General features: G+C 47.4%; 1 protein-coding gene across 2 annotated transcripts in view; it reads right to left on the reverse strand.

The window, feature by feature from the left end:
- Dnah2 (dynein axonemal heavy chain 2) overlaps positions 1-11,768 on the reverse strand; it is a 128,622-nt gene that overhangs the window by 87,529 nt on the left and 29,325 nt on the right. For both annotated transcript variants that reach the window (XM_031352477.1, XM_031352478.1), the window contains exons 8-14: positions 10,731-10,922; positions 9,990-10,147; positions 9,500-9,587; positions 8,953-9,158; positions 8,445-8,574; positions 8,083-8,265; positions 6,695-6,909 (exon numbers count right to left, since the gene is read on the reverse strand). In XM_031352477.1, the coding sequence (XP_031208337.1) occupies positions 6,695-6,909; positions 8,083-8,265; positions 8,445-8,574; positions 8,953-9,158; positions 9,500-9,587; positions 9,990-10,147; positions 10,731-10,922 (1,172 nt within the window). The remainder of the gene's footprint in view (positions 1-6,694; positions 6,910-8,082; positions 8,266-8,444; positions 8,575-8,952; positions 9,159-9,499; positions 9,588-9,989; positions 10,148-10,730; positions 10,923-11,768) is intronic.

Raw genomic sequence — 11,768 nt, forward strand, 5'->3', positions numbered from 1 at the left:
TCCACACATATTAAACTACACACACATTATACACTAACACACACATACATACACACACGTATTATAATATATATATACACATATGTACATATATACAAATATACTTTTTTGTCCATTCTACAGTCAATGAGTGATATAAAAGATAATTATCACCAGGCAGTGGTGGCACACGTGTTTAATCCCAGCGCTTGGGTGGCAGAGGCAGGCGAATTTCTGAGTTTGAGGCCAGCCTGGTCTACAGAGTGAGTTCCAGGGCAGCCAGGGCTATACAGAAAAACCCTGTCTCGAAAAACAAAAACAAACAAACAAACAAAAAAGATAATTATTGCATCTTAACCCCTCTAGAGAATTCTATTTTCACCTTAAAAGGAGAATAATTTAAAGAATAAAACTATTTCCAATGCTCATTTATTTGTGATTTTAAGAGACTGGGGAAGATTAACTGCTTTTCTGTCTCTTGAGTTTTTTTTTTTTTTTCAAGTTTATTTGTCATACATAGCTGACTTCAGACACCCCAAAAGAGGGCTTCAGATCTCATTACAGATGGTTGTAAGCCACCATGTGGTTGCTGGGACTTGAACTCAGGACCTTCGGAAGAGCAGTCAGTGCTCTTACCCTCTGAGCCATCTCTCCAGTCCCTGTCTCTTGAGTTTTTAAAACACAGAACATCATCACTAACATAGGCATTATTTATAAAGCTGTCAGAATTTCTTCAAAATGAATAAGTCTCTCTGAACTACAAATCAACAGTGGGTCGCTAGACATTGAATGAATGTCTTGGAAGTAGGAGATAAAGGCAGGAAAAAGTGTTTTCTACCTAGAACTATAACCGTAGGCAAATGTACTGATATGAGGGCAGAAAAGAGTGGCTGCCAGCCGCGCAGGGACACAAAGGCATCACCTCCCATGCCTTACTTCCTTGAAAAGCACCAAAGGGTGTGTGCTTGACCAAACAGAGGTGGGAACCATTGAAGAGGAAGACAAAGGAAATGGTTGAATGACTGACTGACTAATTAATTAATACATGGTAAGAGGACTAAGGTTGAAGTTCAGTGGTGGAACTCGTAAAAAGTCAAACAGACAGGCTGGAGAGATGGCTCAGCAGTTAAGAGCACTACCTGCTCTTTCAAAGGTCCTGAGTTCAAATCCCAGTAACCACATGGTGGCTCACAAGCATCCGTAAAAGGGGCCGATGCCTTCTTCTGGTGTGTCTGGAGACAGCCACCGTGTACTCATTACTTTATACATAAAATAAATAAACAGGAGTTGGAGGGATGGCTCAGCGATTAAGAGGACTGACTGCTCTTCCAGAGGTCCTGAGTTCAATTCCCAGCAACCACATGGTGGCTCACAACCATCTGTAATAGGGTCGGATGCCCTCTTCTGGTGTGTCTGAAGGCAGCTACAGTGTATTCATATAAATAAATAAACCTTAATAAATACACAAATAAACAAATCTTTTTTTAAAAAAGTCAAACAGACAAAAAAAATAGACTCAGGGAAATTCCATGTGATTTGATCTTGAAATAACTTCATTCACTGATGAAGCAGCTTGAGAGAATGTGAGGCCCACGATATGTGCAGCACCTTCGATGGTGAGGAAGGGGTTGTATTAGTTGGTTTGTAGGAATTAATGGCAGTAAACAGTGTGCTAACAAAAATAAGTATGAATTACTAATAACAAAAATATCAGGCAAGCAAGGAAAGAGGCACCTCAGCCGCCCCTCACCCAGGTGCAGCACCACTCACCCAGGTGCAGAGCCCCTCACCCAGGTGCAGCACCCCTCACCCAGGTGCAGCACCCCTCACCCAGGTGCAGAGCCCCTCACCCAGGTGCAGCCATTTCAACACCTCAGATGGAAGCCCAATACCCAAGGGTGGTGTTAAACCATGAGGGGCTTTTTTTTTTCTTATGAATCCATAGCCATGAGAAGTTCAATTTGAGAATTAGGCCCTGCCAGGCTTGGGAGCACATGACTGCAACCCCAACACTTAGGAGGCTGAGGCAGGAATATTGCCACCAAGTTCTAGGACAATCTAAGCTAAAGAGTTTGAGGATGCCTCAAAAGAAAAAAAAGGAAGTAAACAGAGTAAGAGATCAACAGAATCGTTCTAACAACATGCTGTGGTAAAAGCTAAGAGTAGAGTCTTTCTCTTTTGAGAGGGTCAAAACAAATAAGAATATCCCAGGGCTCTGAAGGGAGCCACTGCATCAACACAAAATTGTATGGCTTAGCGGGTATCAAAGTGGCCATCCATGCTGAATGTCAATTTTGCCAATAACTGTTACAGCTATCAGAGAGGTTGGAGGACTTGAATATATAGAGGCATTTCAAGTTGTCTAAATATATTCTCCCATGTTTTCAAACTAGAGAGGTTGAATTTGTCTCTATTCACAACTATCCGGACAAGCTTAGTGGGGCAGGTATACTGGCCAACAACACACCAAAATAGCTCTGAATTTTTCTCATCTTGACAGGATTTTCAAAAATAACTTGGAGGTAAATTATCGAATTTTGTCAGTCAGCAGAATGAATCTGGACAGTATCTCCTGAGGTTATTTAAAAAAAAAAAAAAAAAAAAAAAAACCTTTTTAAAAATGATGTTCAGTCTTGACAGAATTTTGTCAATAAATTTCCAGAGCACAAATTTTATTGACAAATCTAAACTTCCTTCAAACTCTACTTGGGGGATTATGTTTTTTAAAGCTATTTTATAATAGATCCCCAAACGTGTAAGAGAGGTAGCAGAGCAAGGCCACAGAGTCTGGCAGGACTGACAGCCCAGAGTGCTCACGTGGTGCCAGTGCAGCGCAAGGGAGGGGGAGAGGGCCAGGACTGACACCCTGGGAACAACAGTGGTGGGGAGGGAGGAGGAGAGGGACGGGTACGCCCTGGGAACAACAGTGGTGGTCTGGTAAGATGCCCTGTCCTGCTCTGGGGAGGTTCCACCCTCAGGTCCACAGGCTGATAACTCAGATCTTTCAACCAAGCACAGGGGACACCTGGAACACATTTGCATTAAGTGCAATCTATGGAGCTTGTGCTGGCCAGAAAATGTGCTAAAAGCCCATTTAGGCTTCAGAGTTCAAATATTTGGGACATAGGAGGGAAAGGCCCTTGTAGGGTAATATAAATCCTATTAGGGCCTGGAAGGCTCCCAGGACTGACAGTCAGGTAATTCTGAGGACTGTCGGGGACAGTTCAAAAGTATGCTTCAAGGCTGGCACCAGACCTTAACACGAAGGGTAAGCTTGATAAAGCTATCTGCGCTCCCAGGGGTGCTAATCAGTGTGGGAGCTGAAACTGTCTCCAGTTTTTTTCATGGGTTTAATCAGCTCAGACTTTTTCTTCTTTCTTATCTATTATTTACTGAGTTGAGGCAATTTTATCCTAAAAATCACCAAATGTATTGTTAGGCACCTTATATTTCTCCAGAAAACAGCTGCCACAGGACAGAAGCACAGCCGCCCTCTATCTGGAAGAAATGCTTAGCTATTGTCTGGCTTTCAGATAAATCTAGGTCATAAATGATGTCCCAAAGCTTTTTTTGTGAAACACTAATATTAAGAGAATGCAAAAGGCATTTCAGGTGGGGTCAGGGGGATGGGTCAGCTGTAAAGGTCCTGTAAAGCTCCAACTCTGGGATCCACAGACTACAAGGAGTATCCTGAAGCCCACAAGTTGTCCTCTGACCTCCACACATGCTCAACAAACAGATAAGCTGCAGTGGAGGGAAAAACCTGTTTCCAGCAGACGACTAAAGCAGTCATCTATCCTAGCCACATGGACATTTCATTCCACCTAGAAAGCTGAGCCACAGAGAAGGCACTGACTTTACAGCATGGAGCTGAATCTCTGACATGATCAACTTAAGACAGGAAAATTTTATGATTGAAATATAATTCCTTATTTTTGTTTAAAGTTTTGATGGCATTATGAATGTAAATCTTCAGGTTTATAGGCTTATTTATTTAGTGTGCATGTGAGTGCATGTGTACCTGTGTGTGTGTGTGTGGTGTGTAGACAGAGGACAATTTGTGGGAGTCAGCTCTCTTCCCACCACTTGAGTTCAAGGGATGGAGTCGAGGTCATCACTCTTTAGAGCTATCTCACTGGTTCTACACTCTCATATCTTATGGAGAAAAAACATAGTGGCCAAGTATGTTCTCACTCATGTTAGCCCAAGGTTGTCCACTAGGGAAACTCTCTAGCGTTGGGCCTTTGGGGATATACAGCTTAACAGAGAATGCATTTTAAGATTCAGCCCTAGGCTGGGCTGTGGTGCCACACACCTTTAGTCCCAGTGTTTGGGAAGCAGAGGCAGGTGGATCTCTGTGAGTTTAAGAAAGGTGTGGTCTCTGCCTGGTCTACAAATCAAGTTCCAGGACAGTCAGAGCTGTTACCCAGAAAAGCCCTGCCTGGGTGCGGGGAGCGATATTCACCATATCATGTGCCTGCAAATGTTATAACCAATTAAACTGTTTGCCTGTATAAATATATAACTAGCTGTAAATCTGTTTATATAGTATGTAGATAACCAGTTATAATATAATCAAGGCCTAATGTTCCTTTTCTTCAGAAACTCATGTCAATAAAAGGCCATTTAAAACTTTGAGATTTGAGCTAGTGAGATGGCTCAGTAGTTAAGAGCACTGACTGCTCTTCTGAAGGTCATGAGTTCAAATCCCAGCAACCACATGGTGGCTCATAACCATCTGTAATGAGATCTGATGCCCTCTTCTGGTGTGTCTAAAGACAGCAACAGTGTACTTAGATATAATAATAAATCTTTAAAAAAAAAAAAAAAAACTTTGAGATTTTGGATTTGTTTGTTGGTTTTGAGACAGGGTCTTGCTATATGATTTGCCTGGCCTGTAACTCCCAATGCAGACCATGCTGACCTGGAACTCCTAGAGAAACACTTACCTCTGCCTCCCAGGTGCCGGGATTAGAGGCAAGATTTATTTATTTTATTTTATGTGTGTGAGTGTTTCGCCTGCATGTATGTATGTGCATCAAGTGACTGCCTGGGTACCAACAGAGATCAGGAGAGGGTGTCACACCCCTGGGAACTGGAGTCACAGATGTTTGTGAGCTATCATGTGGGTGCTGGGAACCAAACCAAGGTCCTCTGTGGAGCCATCTCTCCAACCATAAAAGGCAATACTATGGCTCTTTTGGCCCTTACCTTGTGCCAAAGCTGTACAAAACTGTGTACAAAACTGAGGAGCTGATGCCCACCTATGCCACCTATGCACACCGATTACTTATCCCAAACCTCATCCTCCTCACACTGTGTTCCTCAATGGTGCGGCTTCTAGTGTCTGCACACCCCCCTACTAAAGCCCCTCCACCACTAAAGCCTGACCCTCCCTCCTCCTGCTGCCTTTCCAACTTGATTCTTTCACTTCCTGTGTGTCAGCTCTCCCTGGTCAGGCACCATCAGTTGTCCAGAACACAGTCCCATTTGTTCCTGGACCTCCATCTCCCTTCTGCACCTTTGTCCAATGAACATGGATGTTATGAACTAAGGTTAACCCCAGAACAATGGCCTGGGAGCTCGGGAATCTCACCACAGGGCACACAGGTAACCACAAGGAAGAGCCCGGCCCACCACGTAGAAACCTATCTCCTGATTAGGAAAACAGCTTCACCAGAAGATCCATGTCGCTGAGACAAGACGCCTCGCCACCCCAGGTTTCTCCTTTTCTGCTCTTGAGTAAACCTTGGCAGAGAGAATAACAGCATGGGCCCTTGAGGACAAGGACATCCTCGGTGCCTGCTCAGCTCCTAGCGCATACACAGTACCCACTGTTTGTCAGGTTTGGGGGTTTGTTTCGTTTTGAAGTGTAGCCCAGGCTAGTCTTCAACTCGAAACTCTCCTGCCTCAGCTTCCTGAACTGGGATTCTAAGAGTGGGCCACCACACCTGGAACTCACTGTATATTCTTAATACTTAATGAACTAGTTGCCATTTTTTAAGGACAATGTGAAAATGTCGACGTTTCAAAGCTGTGGGAGAGAGTGTTGTTTTAGGAAAGCTCAGGACTAGCAGGCAGAGTTGGATGACTTAGCTGGGCCGTCACTGCCATCTAGTGTCGGAATGGTGACATCACTAGTTTAGTACATTGGTGAATTGTTAAAATCATGATTGTAGTCTGTTTGCTTGCTTACTTTTTAAATAAGCTGTAAAACTATGGTGTTTTTTTTTTTCAGTACTGAGGATTGAATTTAAGACCCCAGTCCCAACCTTGGTAAAACTAAATTTAAGAAAAAAAAGTGATAGCTAGTGGGTGGTGGCGGTGCTTCCCTATAATCCAGCACTCAGAAGGGGAGGCACAATCTCTGATTTGGAAGCCAGCCTGGTCTACATAGCAAGTTCCCAGACAGCCAGGGGTACACAGAGAAACCCTAGCTCAGAGGGAAAAAAAGAAGAGGAGGAGGAGGAAGAGGTGGAATAAAAGGAAGAAGTAGTGACAGTAGCTGAGTATGGCGGAGCTCAACCGTAATCCCAGTACAGGATCACTAGTTCAAAGCCAGCCTGAACTACATGGTGAAAACAAGCCTCAACTGAAGCAGGCATCACAAAAGATGGGGATGGGAGAGGAGACCCAAGATGGGGGTTACGGTCTTGGGAGAGTGAGAAGAGACTGACACCAAGGGCAGGGGGAGGTGCTAGGGTGGGTCCTGTACTTGTCAAAGTTGACGTCCAGCATGCCCATTTTCTCCTGGCTAATTCGTAACAGTGACGTGTCCAGCCGCCGAATGCAGTCCTTGTCCAGTGTCGTTGTCCAGTCATGGAAGGTTTTTCGAACCAGTTCATCAATGGCTTGAACCATCTGCTGATAGGTGTGCACGCTCTCCTCTCCGGTCCCAATGTGGGGCAGGAAGTGGGCTCCAGAAAGGCACTGAGTAGGAGTGGGGGAGACAGATGGGAAGCTCATTTATACAGACCTGTGACACGTCTGCACCCTCACAGGTACCTGCTCACCCTCAGGCCCTGGAGGGGGGCTAAGGCTGTGAGACAGAGGGAAGCTGAGTGCACAGAGGAGAGGCACCGTGAGTGCCCCCAGACAACCACTGGAGGAAAGGGTCAATCACAGAAACAGGGGACCTGAGGGCTTCTAGCTCAGGGTGCTCCAGGGCCACCTCAGCCCAGTCACCTGTAGACTCCCTTACTTTCTCTCAGAATAAATCAGGGATAGCAAGTAAGGAGTTCCACCAGCTTTCACCTATACCTGCCCCCCAAAGCTAGGGTACCAACAGGTTCTCACTGGATAGCTCAGGTTGGCCTGGGCTCAGCTTCCCAAGTGCTAGGATGACAAGCATACTCTGCAATGCCTAGCACAAAAATCCCTACACACACACAGCCAGGCGGTGGTGTCGAATGCCTTTAATCCCAGCACTTGGGAGGCAGAGGCAGGTGGATTTCTGAGTTGGAGGCCAGCCTGGTCTACACAGTGAGTTCCAGGACAGCCAGGACTACACAGAGAAACCCTGTCTCGAAAAACCAAAAACAAACAAACAAAAAAAACCAAAACCAAACAAACAAACAAAACCGTATACACACACACACAACCAGGTGGTGGTGACAGCAGTGGTGCATATCTTTTTTTCCAGCACTCGGGAGGCAGAAGCAAGTGGATCTTTATGAGTTTGAGACCAGCCTGGTCTACAAATAAAGTTTCAAGATAGCCAGAGCTACACAGAGAAACAAACAAGCAAGCAAGCAAGCAACAAGAGAAAAGTCCTTCCCTCTCCTTGTTCCTTTGTTCCTGTTCTTCCAGAGAGAGGTTTTGTGGCCCAGGTCTCTGGATGGGTCACCAGGTTATATCCTTGTTCTGTTACTCTGACTTCCCAGATACCAACCTTATGTCTCCTCCCTACCTTCACACAGAATGTTAAAATGGCCTTTGTGCCACTCGCCACTCCTGCCAACTCTGCAGACCAAACCTAGCTTGCCAGGATAACTGAGTCCGACCTAAGGACATTGTCTGCACTCGCCCCTCCCCTCCCAGGCTGTGCACAGCCCATACACTTGGTGTTCACCACAGACAGTTCAGAAGAGGCCAGACACTTACATTCATGACTCTGTCGATTCGTCGCCGAAGGATCCGCACCCAGTGGGCCTGTCCGGAGTACTGAGCCATGTATGGCTCCAGGTATGGCCATTTCTTGTTCAGCTCCCGGTTCACCAGGGCTAACTCACTATTGAACAGCATGTAGAGATCGACAGCCTTCTTCTCATAGGTTCGCATGATGGCCTAGGCAACAAGGAGACACGTGGGTTCCCTTGGTCTCTCATCCCTGAAGAACCTCTCACCCCCACACTCTTCACAGATGTGGAAGCCAGGGAATTGGAAAGAGGGAGAGAAGAAGTCAGCGGCTGAGCAAGGTGGGAGGATGTGCCTGCGGGCAGGCCCTCCAGGTGGGGGTGCCGCACCTCCCGAGAAGCCAGCCTGTGGAAAGTGTCCAAGAGCAGCACTCCGTGCTCTACATCCCGGACTAACTCAAAGGCCGAGGTGATCAGATTCTGGGTCATCACCTCCAGGTCCTTGATACCACTGCGGAATCTGCAAGGTCAGAGAGGCACAGGGAAGCATCAGTGCCCTCGTTCTCGCCTGCCTCCCAAAGGCATCCCTAACGCCCTGAGCATCAAGTTCCCTCAGGCACGCTTTACGCTCTGCAGCTGCTAGACAGTGCTAGGTGACAGGGTCCTTAGACTTACGGACAAGGAGGCACAGGCACCCACTCTGGAACCTGGAACCCAAGCAACCACCTTCCACCCCGCTGCTCTCTCTTCCCTTCCTACCCTTAGGCTGTTCCCAGGGCCTTCAACTTGCAATCTTCCTCCCTCTTCCACTCCAGACCCTGGCATTTCCGTGGTCTCCTCTGAGCACGGAGCCTCCCAGACTGCCCCCCACCCCCACCTCGAAGCCCGAGTCCCTCACTTGTTGTAGTCTTCGTGCCAAGAGGTGTTCTTAACATCTAGGATGCCTCCACGCACGGCTCGCAGTGTTTGCAGATTTTTATGAAAGATGTCCTCAATTTCCAGCAAGTTTCGTGTGATCTGTGGCCCCTGGGCACCGAAGAAGCATGGAAGAGGGCCTTGCTTGCCATCTTCCCAGCGGGCAAAGTGGTACTGACACTCGCATACCTAAAAGGAGGTCAGGGTAAAGGCTCTTGCTGAGAACTCAGCCCCCTGAGTTCTCTGATTTACCTTCAAATGTCTATGAAAACTAGAGAGTGATCTGGATGGAGGGGAACATGGTGGGGGGGTGTGAATTTGGGCTGCAGAGTGAAATGTGAGATGCCTGGCAAAAGCCAAGAAAAGAGTGGCAGTGGGTGGAGGACTCACAATTATGCAGGGAGTGCCAACAAGACAACTTCCTGGTTTAGACTCTTTGGTGGAGCCTCAGCCCCACATGCTTGGCTCTCACGGGGGACTCTAGAGTCTGCTATTAGCTCTAATTTTCCCGCCCCGGCAGTCTTTCCTACCTCAATAAGATCTTTGCAGCGCTGCACGAAGGCATCTACTTGAGCAAATATGCTCGTCTGGTCCAGAACCCAGCCCCGGTTGGAGAACCTGCATGGGGGAGAAGAAAGGCTGAATCCAAAGCCGAGACACTGAAGGCCAGTCTGCCCTCGCAAAACCTCTCTGTGTGAGCCTGGCTTTAGAAAGGAGACCCTGAGGAACAGAAGAGAACAGAGGTGAGCAGAACATCAGAGAACACAGTCCCAACTTCTAGAAGGTGGCCTTTCAGACCGCATGATCCTGGGAAGAGGAAAGGGCCACTTGAGGTTCCTCGAAGAGGCTAGGAGGAGGCTGCAGGGCTAGGAGCCAGAACATCTGCATTCAAACAGATCTGTAGCTGGGGGTGGGGGAGGGCGGTAGAGACTCCCAGGTCTAGGAAAAATATATAGTCCACAATGTGGGAGTGTCAAGGGTGATATATATATATATATATGATGTTAGGGGCCGTCCTACTGGGTGTGCATCTGTACGGCGCGCAGGTAGTGCTCTTTCCAAGCATGACAACAGGAAATGCAGCCTTGCAGGTCCGTCTTGCTGGAAGTGACATAGCCCTCAAAGATTCGGTCCAAAGAGATGGAGTGACAGCATAAACGGATGATCTCGTTGCTCATCTGTAGAGAGAGCAATGTCCTCCGTTCAGCCTTCTTCCCACCACTCCATTTTCTGACCTCTGTAACTCTGCTCAGGTCTTGGGCTCCTGATTTGGCTCCTGAAGCCCATCTCGTTCCTCCAGGCACACTCTGTGGGATGCTCCTTGTCATCATCTTTGCTCTGCCCTCAGACCAGCTCTATAATTATACTGCTCTGACCACTTGGCTTCAGCAATCCCTCTACTGCCCTTTGCCTCCCTGTACAAATTCTCTCTTGATCATTCTTGGTGACATTCTGCTCGGGAAACCAAGTTCCTTCCTGAGTCAACCTTCCCATACCCCACTGCAAACTCCATGTTGAAAAAGGAGAAGGGGTCCCCCTCTGAAATCTATCCTTGCTGCCCTTGCTACCTCTTTCTCTCTCTGAGACCCGCATCCAGCTTTAGGTTCTTCAGTGAGAACAGAAGCCAGGCCCATCTCTAACATCTGAAAGGAAGGCCACTGCTGGTGCCTTTCCACAGCACATCTGCCAGGATATCTGAGCCCTACCAGCATGGCGACCCTGCCCCCTACCCCTATGCTTTGCGGCCACACATCCACAAACCTTCCGGAACAGGGAGGTCAGCCTTTCCCTAGTGTTGTAGTGTGGGGAGTTGACCCAAATGATTCGGATGAGACTGATGAGCTTGGGGAGTTTGTCAGAGATGTCCTTAGGCTTCATGAAGGCCAACTCCTGGTAGGGTTCCCTCAGGATTGACAAGAAAGTCAGGTTGGACTGAGCTTGTCGAGAGCCATCCTAGCCATCAAGAGAAACCAGGAGTACTGTTATCCATGTGGGAGAAAAACAGATGTAGTGGCCTGGAGAGATGGCTCAGTTGATAAAGGGCTTGCTGTTGTGCAAAACGTGAGATCCTGAATTCAGATTCCCAGCATCCATGCAAAAGCTAAGCACAGTGGCCTGTGTCCCTAATCCCAGCCGTGGCTTGGTGGGAAAAGACAAGGCAGGTCCCTGGCACTTGCTGACCAGTGACACTAGCCAATAGGCGAGGGTCAGTAAGAGACCCGTCTGTGAAGCTGGAGGGACTGCTCAGCAGTTAGAGCACTGGCTGCTCTTGCAGAGGACCTACGGGTTCTGTTCCAGGGCCCACGGGGTAGCTCACAACCATCTGTAACTCCATCCAGCTCCTTGGGATCCGATGCCCTCTTCTGGCTTCCTTGGGCACTGCATGCATGTGGTAGACAGACATTCAGGCAAAACACCCATGCATATAAAATAAACGAATAAATCTTTTTTTAAAATTAATTTCCCAGTACTCGGGAGGCAGAGGCAGGGGGATTTCTGAGTTTGAGGCCAGACTGCATCTACAGAGAGAGTTCCAGGACAGCCAGAGCTTCACAGAAAAACCCTGTCTCTAAAAAACAAAAATAACAGTGGGACTGGAGCAAGCGGGCCCAGAGAGCAAGAGGGAGAAAAGAAGGGGGGATGGGAGGGAAAAAAATTTTTTTTAATTAAAAAAAAAAAAAACAGAGTGAAGAACAACTGAGGATGATAGCCAGTGTTCTCCTCTGGCGTGCACATGTGCACACACATATGTACACACACATGTGCACACACATATGTACACACACATGTGCACACACA

This window comes from Mastomys coucha, unplaced genomic scaffold, assembly GCF_008632895.1.
Source record: "Mastomys coucha isolate ucsf_1 unplaced genomic scaffold, UCSF_Mcou_1 pScaffold5, whole genome shotgun sequence".
NCBI lineage: Eukaryota > Metazoa > Chordata > Mammalia > Rodentia > Muridae > Mastomys > Mastomys coucha.